The 12000-nt window shown below is 45.6% G+C and overlaps 1 protein-coding gene across 1 annotated transcript in view; it reads right to left on the minus strand.

Moving 5' to 3' along the window:
- Window positions 1-501: 501 nt before the first annotated feature.
- Window positions 502-12000, minus strand: part of LOC123139349 (uncharacterized) — a 39044-nt gene continuing 27545 nt past the window's right edge. Inside the window, exons 7-10 of the mRNA XM_044559158.1 lie at window positions 1432-1476; window positions 1071-1089; window positions 847-954; window positions 502-629 (exon numbers count right to left, since the gene is read on the minus strand). Coding sequence (XP_044415093.1) covers window positions 502-629; window positions 847-954; window positions 1071-1089; window positions 1432-1476 — 300 coding nt within the window. The remainder of the gene's footprint in view (window positions 630-846; window positions 955-1070; window positions 1090-1431; window positions 1477-12000) is intronic.

Consider the following 12000-nt stretch of genomic DNA (forward strand, 5'->3'; position numbering starts at 1 on the left):
CCAATTTAGTGTATTTTTTCTGTCAATTTCTATGGGCCATACTTCCATATTAGGGGGCCTTGGCCTTTTTGCAATATATTTATTTTTTTATTTTCTAAGGCTTTTTTGTTTCACTTTTTAAACAGACCAATGCTTGTTGGGCTGTGGCCTTTCTCAGCCAATTAGTTGTCCACTATTAGATCTCAGATTTTGAAATAAATGTTTGAACAAAATTGTTTGGGCACAAGACCTCTTTAATCCAGTTACACACACGCATCCGACATTGTTTCATATTCAAATCAGAAAAAACTCAATGTCGAATTCAAATCATCCATCATATCACATCACATAACACATCTCCCAGGTTTAGATAACATAACAAAATCATCTCAGGAATACATTTCCTTACACAAGAATTATGGCACATCTACTACTATCCTAACATGTACGTATATGCATGTGAGATTGCTTGACCGGCGCATGCATCACTGTAGCAGCCAAGCAAGTAGGCATCGTTGATGTCTACTCACAGATTTCCTCGCACCAGAGAAAGATCAAAACAAAAAATATTAGTAACTTTAAATCAGAAAGTATATCCACATCACCATAAAATAGTTGCAAACCATCACACAGAAGGCAAATACTATAAACTGATGATTAGTAGGCACGGACATGATTCAGCTACGTAATGGCTACCACAAGCAAAAGTGACAAGTGTGTAAGCAAGCTGCTAGTGTACACAAGGTGATTGAGCTCCTGTTTAGTACGCATACACGGTAGGCTACTGCTGCTAGTGTTCTAAGCCAACAGAGCATGCTATAGGAGAAGAAAATAGGGAGCTAGGGCTAGAAGATGGAGCCGACTCACTAGAGAGCTTGTGGTCGCCGCCGTACAAAGCCGCCATCACGCCGGTCGCCTCAAGAAGCACCACCGCGCCGGAGATGGTGCCAGACGTGTGCAAGAGCAGAGCACCTGCTGCATCCATTTCCAAATAGAACAAGAACAAAAAATTAGGAAGGGCTGCAAACAAATTAGGAAGGGTTTCAAAAAAGAACAGTTATTTAGAATGACAACAGAAATTCAGCTAGTACCATGCTTTTCGTTCTCCAGCTAGTTAAAATGAGATACTCATTCATACAAGAAAACATAGACACAATATGAATATTCATTGCACAAGTGCAAGTCATGCAAAATACTTCACTGCAACACATTGCGCCTAAACTTCGCATAAGATATAATTGATAAAAATCAGTTTGCTGCTACTGCCATTGGAAAACCGGCACCGAATTGAGCGGTAATAGAGATATATTTGATAAAAATCAGTTTGCTGCTACTGCCATTCAAAATCTAACTGACCAACTGGTTCGAACACTAGGCAAAGTAAGACATAAACAAGTAAATCGGCACCGAATTGAGCGGTAACAGAGAGGGGAGGGGAGACGTGCAACTTACAACATCACTCATGGACTTCCACTTCTCACCACCGACCTTGCCAATCTGCAATTCAACCAACCTAAACCATATCAGGACACATAATTTTTTTTGACCAGTGAAAACAGCAGGAGAGCCTCCTATTGTCGTTTTTCTTTCATTATTTAAATAATGTTAACCATGGGTTAACATTATAGAAAATGTTTGATTTACATGGCTAAAACAAGGATACAGGAGGTTTAAAACTAGCCTATGTAAACCAGGGGGGTCACAGAGATAAAGAGTTTGAAAATCCCTCTAAAAAACTCAAATTTTGGGGGTTGATCCTATAGCCCAGGATCACAAAATCTTCCTTAAGCTTCCTCAGCCACTCAGCATGCGTGGCCACCTCTCCATCAAAGATCTCTCTGTTGCGTTGCTTCCAAATATTCCAGGAAGTTAATATAGTTATGTCTTTGAACAAAGGTCCTCGCCACCTCACTCTAGCTCTCTCATATCTGTGTTGTATGTCTGGATCATTGTCCCAATCAATGTCCACAACCTCCCAGCATTTGGCGGCAAAAGGACATTCATAAAATAGATGAGCATTTGTTTCTACAACTCCCATATTGCACATTGGGCAATCATGATCTTCTCCAATATTAAAGTGCCTTCTTAGCAGCAGATCTCTTGTGTTGACCCTGTCATTTAACATCAACCATGCAAACACCTTATGTCTCATGACACACTTAGACTTCCAAATGGATGTGATGCATGGGGGAGCCAATACATTTCTGAACATGTATTTGTAAAACTTCTGGGGTTTGAAATCCACATCACCCCAGCAAAGAATCCACTCATCCGTTCCCATAGCTTCCAGGTTAATTCCTTCCATGATCTCTCGTAGATTATCCAGTTCAGTTCTGGCTTCCATTGACAGTGGGAGCATAAAGTTATCCGCGTGATCATAGTTGTTGTAGTACTGTGCCAACGAGATGTCTTCGTCTTTAGCAAACGAGAAAAGATGATCATGAGATTCCATCAAGGGTATTTCGTTTATCCAGACATCTTTCCAAAGAAGAACCGTGTCCCCCGCGGCCGGTATACATGTTGTAATCCCATGGTAAATATCCATCAGAGAGAACATGTCACGCCACCAAAAGGAGCAACAAGGTGGCTTCGCGTGGGGGGTGTATCGTCATAATGGGCATTCCAAACTAACATTACCCAGGGGACATCTTGCTTATGAATGAACTTATGCAAGTACTTGAGCAGAAGAGCCTTGTTTTGGATTTGCAGGTTTAAAATTCCCAGTCCCCCTTTTTTCTTTGGACGACAGACCATTTCCCAAGCAGCCAAGGAGTGGGTTTTAGCATCCCTATCCACTTCTTTCCTCCACAGAAAGTGCCTCCTTGATCTGTCAAAGATCTCAATCAACTTGAGTGGGAGTTTGAGAACACACATAGCAAAGGATAATAGCGACGAAAGCGCGGAGTTAATCAATTGTACTCTCTCCCCGTAGGATAGCCAGATAGCTGATCCTGTCAACCTCCTCTCAATTCTGTCGACCAAAGGCATTAACTCTCTAACAGTGGGTCTTGTTGTGCCCAGAGGCAAACCTAGATAGGTAAAAGGCATGTCCCCCACTTGACATCCAAGAGCATTGGCCAGATCCTTAGTCTTTTGAGCATTTAGATTGATTGGCATTAATTGAGACTTAGTATAATTAATTTTTAGGCCAGTTGCCCGGGCATAAGAATCAAGAATGCCTTTGATTGTCTGTAGCTCTTGTTGACATGCATGAAGAATGATTAATGTATCGTCTGCATATTGAATGACTGGATAATCTTCAGAAGCAGGCTGGTTAATTGGTAATGAAATCAAACCATCCATCCATGCTTTATTAATCAAAGACTGTAATAAATCTGCCGCAAGCACAAACAACAATGGTGAAATTGGGTCCCCTGTCTCACCTCCCGCTTACATTAGAATTCTGTACCAGGTATACCATTCAGAAGAATTGAAGAGGATCCAGACTGCAGCAACATCTTAATCCACATGCACCACCTATCATCAAAACCCTTGCATTCCAACATTTTCAAAATGAAAGAGTGTTCCATCGTGTCAAATGCCTTCTCGAAATCAAGTTTTAGAATTACAATTTCCTTGCTAGAGTGTTTGCATTGGTGTAAATATTCGAAGGCCCATCCGAGGCAATCCTGAATTGTCCTAGTTTTAATGAAACCATACTGGTTACGATGAACAGCCTTTAAAATCCAGCGTTGAAGCCTTTCAGAGAGAATCTTTGTTATAACTTTGAGCACAAAGTTTAACAAGGAGATTGGTCGGTAATCGTTGACAGACTCAGGCGTTAGCTTCTTCGGTATGAGAGTGATTAATGACGTGTTCAAGCATTGCAAATTTATTGTCCCTTGCCAGAAGTCCTCACAAAGGGTGTAAAAATCTTCTTTTATTATATCCCAACATACTTTGAGGAAAAGCCCATTGAAACCGTCTGGCCCTGGTGCACGATCAACCGGAATGATTTTGATCACATTATCAATTTCTTCTTTCGAGAATGGAATAGAAAGTTCCTCCAAACCCTGACATTTTTGGACTAAGTCTGCAAGCTCAAAATCATAGATAGGTTGAGAAGACACTCCCATTCTCCTCTTAAAGCAATCGTAAAATGCTGCAGCTTTTTCCTCATGATTTTCTATCAATCGTCCATCAGGTAAAACTAGAATGGTGATTGCATTTCTCCGCAGTCTTTCAGTTGCACGTGCTTGAAAATATTTAGTATTTTCTTCACCTTCGATAGCCCACCGAAACGTGCAACGTTTTTTCCAGTACTCACTTTGATATTTAAGCAATCGTAACAGATGTGCTTTAAGGATTTTTCTAAAATTGGCTTCAGGGATATATAGCTGTCTCAGATCCTCAAGGTTGTCAATTTGAAGCAAAATTCTATTACAGTTTTCAATTAACAGTTTAGGTTTTGAGATTGATTTGCTCCATTTTTTTAAGGCATACCTCAACCTCTTTAATTTTGCAGATATTCTAGTAGGACTGGAGGAGGCCTTTATGGGAGCATTCCATGAAGATTTCACCACCTCTAAAAAACCAGGGTGCGAGGGCCAAAAATTCTCAAACCTGAAAAGTTTAGATCTTGGGATTGATGTTTCGACATATAGAATACAAGGCACATGATCAGAGATTGGACGGGCAAGAGGTTTTGCAATTGTATTGGGGAATTTCAAAAGCCATTTAGGGGAGGAAAAAAACCAATCTAATTGCTCGAGTAAAGGAGTTTCCTGCATGTTACTCCGAGTGTACCTCCTCCCCTTAATAGGGATTTCCAACAAACCAAGATGACTGATAATCTCATTAAACTTAATCACATCTTCCACATTTCCACCTGGGAGGTTTCTGTTTTCCAGAGAGCGCATGAAGTTGAAATCACCCATGAGAAGCCAAAGATCATCAGGTTCAATATTTAGGCTGTCCAACCAATCAGTGAACATTACCCTCTCCGGTCCATCGCACGGCCCATAAATATTAGAGAGGAACCAACTTTCATTTGTTTGAACCGAGGTCATTTTCATAGTTATTGCAAATGAAAATTGATGGATTATTTGTCCCAAAAATTGGCTGCTGCACCAAATAATAACTAAACCACCCGAGGCACCATCAGATGGGATAAACTCAAACTTATCAAAACGTCTTGGGCAGCACTTCCTAATAAAAGAATGATCAAAGTCAATCTTCTTAGTTTCCTGAAGGCATACAATCGAGCAGTTGGATTCATCAATCTTGTTACGAAGTGCATCACATTTGGAGCTAGCATTTAGGCCGCGAATATTCCAGCACAAAATATTCCACATAACAGTAGCCATTTAAGTTCACCACACTAATCAGGAAAGTAAATAAAAAAGTTCAGGAGACTTCTAAGAAATTGCACAACTTAGGAGAATAGATAGTGAAATAAAAAGGCCTAGGCCTCGTCCTTCCCCAGTCCTTTGAGAGGCGCCAGAAGCTTCTCCTTGGTGAGTTCTGTCAGTGGAATGGCACATTGAGTTGTTCCCAAATATTGCAGAGTTTCAAGGGAAGTGGGGGGAGGGACATGAGCAGAAGCCGAAGTTTCAGCAGTGATCGTGCCATGCTGCATCTCCAGCACATCCGGATTCCTCCGTGGTTTGACATGTGAGGGTTTGCGTTTATTATCTGCCAAAGAGGGAGGTTTAAAACCCTGGTACCTAGTAGCGCGTACACTACGTCTGACTTCAGAAATGTCAAGCGGTGTAGTCATTCTTTGCTTTCTCTTGTTCATGGTCCCATCTATATCCATCACCTCAGGTTGTGAATCAATCAGAGGGCTGTTAAACTCTTCCACAACCATGGACTCAGCACCAATCAGTTGACAAGCTCTATGCATTTGAACATCCACAAAGTCACAACAGATCGACCAAGCCTCATGAGGAAAACAGATAACATTTGTGCCCGTAGCAAAGGGTGAAAATGGGAAGTAAGAGAAACATGTCGTACCCACAAGATCCACCAAAGTAGTCTGTAAGCCCTCCGCAAACTTGAACCAAATCTTAACCTCGTTGTCGCCCTCAGATTCCCAACAGAGTCGGGGGGTGAACACAGTACTATAAAAGCAGATCATGAAGGAAAGCCAGTTCTCCTCTTCTCCATGAACTTCCACAACCACTTGATGAGCATTTACCTGTTGAAAAGAAAGAGTACCAGTAGGGCTACCCTGAACAAACTGGTCAGCCACATCTTCAATCATTGCAACATGTTCATTCCAAAGGCGTAATCCATCATCAAAACCAGAATCAGCAGTCTGAATCCCATCCATCATAGAAGGTCCCTCATAACCAGTGTAGTTTCTGTAGCTAAAACCTTGATACACATGTGGAACTGGAGGAAGCACTGGCCATTCACCCCAGCCCTGCTGCAGTGGAGGGGGTTGCGGAGCAGCCTCCCAAGCATTGGCCGCATTCTGGAGCTGCCACACTTGTGCATCATGCTGCTGTTGTTGCATAGCATTTAGAAACGGGAGATGTTTAGGATGTGGTGAAGCACCCAAAGGCGGCGGTGCTTCCTCATTCCCCTCAAGCCCCTGACTAGGATTCCTGCCATTGAACACATAAACAGGGACCGCCCAAGATGTGCCTAGCCCACTGATGTCAGTAAATCTCTTGATCACAAGACTGAAATGCACTTGAGCAATCTCATTGATCAGAACACGAACTAACACGCGCAACTTACGGTGCCCAGGTCGGTGCCAGTACATACACCTTCCAAAACATGACACTGCCTTAATGATGTAGTGCTCTGTTTGATAGTTTAGGGGAAAACCAAGCAACATGACCCAGGCATCTCTTTCAATGATAGGTCTACGCATATTCGGCCATTCATCGTGTCTCAGCAGATAGAAGCTTGAATGCTCATCTAAAGGTTGCTCCCCTCTACTAATCATCGTATCTTTAACAAGACTGTCATTGAAATGGATTAAACCCACGCAGAAAGGATAGATCTCACCCACCACAGTAGGCGCGCCATGATCATCTCGAAGAACTCGATGAACCTCAGCAAGAATAGCTTCTCTTTGCAGATCTCCAGGGGGCGGCACCGCCATCACAAGAGCATGTTGCAAGTGATCCAGCAGCGGATCATCCACAATGACCATGTTGCGCTGAAGCCTTCCCTCCGGACCGTGATGAATGTCCATCTCCCCCGGCACAAACTGGTAGGGCAGCACTGGTAGGTTCGCCATCGGAGATTCAAGGTTTCTGGTGGGGGAGAGTTCGAGGAGAGGGGTGGAGGAGGACGCAGGGGCGCAATGGTGGCGGGCGAAACAGAGCAGAAACTGTGGCCTCGGGAATCAGGATGTTGTTGATAGGTTGGAGAGGATGTGAAACGTCCGGGGTATTTTTGGTATGTCTAACAGAAGAATCTGCCCTCTCTCCCCCCTTTCGCTTGACAATCCAAATTTGCCTCTTATCCTTATTCTGTTGCGCCGGATTCCCCGATTTTCTGCGCCAAATCTTTTTCTTCCTGACAAATATCGGAGAGGTATTGTACTTCCCCGAAATCCGGTCTTTCCTTCGCCAAACAACACGGTTAAATGAACTTGCACGAGACTAGCAATTCCAATGGACGTGCCCTCTGACACCACAAATATTGCAACATCTATTATCAATAGAGCACATGGAAGAAACATGACCCAAGGTCCTACATTTTGTGCACCAAACTAAATTCGCCATGTGTGTTGTCTCATCATTTTTCTTAGGGGGCTGCTTATTGGGCAAATTCACATTATCACAATGCACTGCGACATGACCACGTCTCCCACATAACAAACAAATATGAAGCTTGTTGAATATAAATTCCTTAGTAGGCAGAGAAGAAATACCAAGTACCGATTGAATAGTATCAGTTGAATAACCAGCTTGCCTTAAATCAAGAATTTCCTGAAGATTTGCATCTGCGATTAACTCCCAAGATAAATTCATAAAAGTACGTCCAGAGAAACGTTTACCAGTAACCCGAAGATTGTCCCGATTGATACAAACATGAAGGCTCCCAAAAACCATCTTATCGGAGGAGTCATCCGAAACGAGGGCTTCATTAGAAGATTGAGCTCGCCTCAAATTATGGTTATTCAAATCTTGATCATGTAAAGACGCCATGCTGAAATCCGGAGGCAAAAGATTGAATTTGGCTAATTCCATTCTAGATGAGGTATCTCCTTGTGCACTTTTACGAAGAAACCCTAAAGGACTTCTGATAGCCATAGGTGATCAAGCAGAAACCTCTGGAATCACATCATCAAGATGCCACTCAGATCCATCCCATGCATACTCCATAGAAGTATTGAACAAACGGAAATGACACACAAAATTTGGCCAGACACGATCCTTCAAACCATAGATGAAATGTCCAATGCGATTAGAAGCCACCGAGAACCGAAAGGATCGATCACCCAATTTTTTGACATTGAAACCTTTGGCCAAACCTCCAATACAACATTGTAAAACCACTCCAACAGCCTCTACAGAGAGAGGAAAGGAGGACGAAGAGAAAGAGATAACCAAGAAGAATTCCTTGGTTCCGGAAGAACTTTCAAAATGCACCGTAGATCTAAACTTGTCACATACCTTCTGCTCCACCTTAAGCCCCGGGGCAAAATCCCAATGGATGAGACTAGCCATTGGAACACAAGCGGATCACTACTCACCATGGGAGATCTAGAGGGAAGGGAGGTGGGATGTGGATCAAGACACATAATTCACAAGGAAACTCATCTCGCAGCATCACCAGTTCGAACGAACAACAAGACAGAGGCGGGTGGGGGACGCTTACTGTCGGTGTCAAAACCGGCGGATCTCGGGTAGGGGTCCCAATCTGTGCGTCTTAGGCTGGTGGTAACAGGAAGCAAGGGACACAATGTTTACCCAGGTTCGGGCCCTCTCGATGGAGGTAAAACCCTACTTCCTGCTTGATTAATATTGAAGATATGTGGAATACAAGAGTAGATCTACCACGAGATCGTAGAGGCTAAACCCTAAGAGCTAGCCTATGATGGTATGATTGTATATGTGATCGGCCTTCTAAGGACCATCCTTTCCGGTTTATATAGACACCGGAGAGCTAGGGTTTACATGGAGTCGGTTGCAAGGAAGGAAACATAATATCCGGATCGCCAAGCTTGTCTTCCACGCAAAGGAGAGTCCCATCCGGACACGAGCCGAAGTCTTGAGTCTTGTATCTTGACGCTTCTATAGTCCGGACGATGAATATAGTCCGGCTGTCCGGATACCCCCTTATCCAGGACTCCCTAAGTAGCCCCTGAACCAGGCTTCAATGACGATGAGTCTAGCGCGCAGTCTTGTCTTTGGCATTGCAAGGCGGGTTCCTCCTCCGAATACTCCAAGATGATTATCGAACACGTAGACCGTGTCCGGCTTTGCAAGATGATCTTCACATACCCTAGCATAAATCCATTCTGCTGGAAATTTTTGCACGTCGTGCCCTTGTATCGTGGCCTGGTCCAACACGAACCGGCGTCTCCTACTCCACCTCGACTCGCGTCGCGAGGCGGTTTTATTGGCACATCCTGCCAAAGCAGAGATCGTGTCCCCCTTAATACGGGCTCTTTTGTTAACATGGGCATATGTGACCCCACGGCGACCGTTGGTATGATTCCGTGTATTTTTAGATAAGTCTCAAGCGGTCACGCTGAAGACTCTTGGTATTCATCCCTTTTATAAAGGAGTCAAGGCCTTCGCCTTTTCACCACCTCTCCTGCTCCTCCTTGCCCCTCGAGTTCCAGCACTCAAAACCCAAGCTCCAGCCCCCCAGATCCTCCAACATGTCCGGATCTGATGCAACAGGCCGGTGGGTGGCCTCCTCGATTCAAGAGGAGTATATTGCGAAGCTTAGGGAGGTTGGATACCTGACCGCCGATATCCAGCACAGGCTTCCTACTCCGGGGCAAGTCATCCCCACGCCGAAGCCCAACGAGAGCGTCGTGTTTATCCCTCACTTCCTCCGAGGCCTAAGCCTCACCCTCGACCCCTTCGTGAGGGGGCTCATTTTCTACTACGGGTTGGATTTCCATGATCTGGCTCCAGACACCATCCTCCACATCTAATCCTTCATTATCGTGTGCGAGGCTTCCTCCATGTCAACCCACACTTCGGCTTATGGCTGAAGACCTTTAATGTGAAGCCGAAGATGATCGAGGGGTGACATGCGGAGTGCGGAGGCGCTGTAATAAGCAGAAACGCCGATGCCCCGTGGCCAGAGGGTTCTTTGCCGGAAGTATCCGATGTATGGCAACGGAGATGGTTTTATGTCACTGCTCCCAGAGGCACAAAGTGGGCAGCTGCCCCCCGAGTTCTGCTCAGGCCCTCCGTCACAGTTGGCGTCTTGGACCAATGTGGGACGGAACTATGGGCATGCTGGCGATGTACCAGAACTACAGAATCGCATCCGGGAGCTTATTGAGAGGGACATAAATCTTGTCAACATAATGCAAGTGATGCTAATCCGGCGGATGTTTCCGTGCAAACGTCGGCCTCTCGGGATGTGGGAATTTAATCCGGAGGGTCCGTGGACTATTAAGCACTTCTTCAGCCTGAAGCTCGAAGGGATGTGTAAATTATTCTTCGGACCTCAAGTAAAATGTCCGGACACCACCGAGGATGCGGGCCTAAGCTGAAATCGCCTAGATGCCCAAGTAAGTAACTTCAAAGCTGGACACTTCGTTTATATTTACCATAACCTTTATTCTGAAAACCCTGCCGTGACCAGGAATGGCTCAACAAGGCGGAGAGAATCAGGTGTCCGCCGCCACTTCCTGAAGGCTCGCCTGGTCCCACTATTGCAAAGATGCTGGGCCGGGCGCTCAGCAAAATCCCTTCAGGGAAAGGCAAAGGAAAGGGCAGTGAAGCCGAACTTCATGCGCTACGCATCCAGACCGGGGAAATCGCTACCTCTCCTATGGAGGATAGCCGGAAATGGGAGGTCAAAGCCTCCTCCCCACGCGGGAAGAAGAGGGCCGCCTTCGAAGATTTGGAGGCGGAGACGCCCAAGCAAGGGAAGAAAACATCGCCCGAGGGCTTTGCCACGACGGGCATCCTCACCGCATCATGCCCACCAGGGGGGCAACTCTCCACCGAGCCGTAAGTTATTCATTAATTCAAAAGTGTGGTGTTACTCCAAGATCCGTAACCAGGACTTTGTCTTTTCTAGTCCAGCGAGCAGCTCTTCTTAACAGAGTTCGTCTTCGGGGGACCTTCATCCGGAGATGATGGAGAGTGAGACTCCACCCACCTCTCCGCTTCATGAAGCGGGCGACACAGAGGTGTCATCATGGAGGAGTCCGGATCTGCCGAAGCCGGAGGCTAATACGTCAGCCGCCCTGAGCCTGGAGCATTTGGCTCCCACGGGGGGCGATGAGAAGGGTCCGGCGCAGTTTAGTGTCCGGCCGGACGCACTGACGGGTCGCCTGGAGCGAGCCGCGCTCTTTGAGGAGCACCGCTCCTTAATGAGCACGGTGCTCACGAAGATTTCATCCGCTACCAGCGGCTTGAATGAGGCATTTACAAGCCTGCTCAAAGGCTTTGAGGTATGTAGTAAAAAATGCACAACTTTTTGGTTATGAAGCACGCGCTAGGTGTGCTCCCTATAGATAGTAGCCCCTGAGACTCTGGTTGCCCACCGTAGGTGGCAAACGGGGGATCATATACTAATGGCTGCGCCGTATATGTGCAGGTGTACAAGGAGTCGACAGCCGACCAGTCTGTTGAAGCTGCCGAACTAAGGAGGCAGATCGGATCAATTGATGCCGATATCACGCTGGTGAATAAGCGGCTGGAGGAGTCACAGGGTATGTGCTCGGCTTTCCTTATTATGATGTATAGGGAAATGTAAGAGGGGCGGAGTATAATGCCATGTGGTTGCACTGCAGATGGTGCTGCTGCCGCGGAGGCCCTGAGGGCGGAGCTTGTTCAAGCCAAGGAACAAGCTCGGGCTAGCAATGTGTCTGCCCTAAAGACGGCCGAGGAATTGAGTGCCGAACAGGCTGCTTATCGC

The sequence above is a fragment of the Triticum aestivum genome, chromosome 6B (assembly GCF_018294505.1).
Source record: "Triticum aestivum cultivar Chinese Spring chromosome 6B, IWGSC CS RefSeq v2.1, whole genome shotgun sequence".
Classification (NCBI taxonomy): Eukaryota; Viridiplantae; Streptophyta; class Magnoliopsida; order Poales; family Poaceae; genus Triticum; species Triticum aestivum.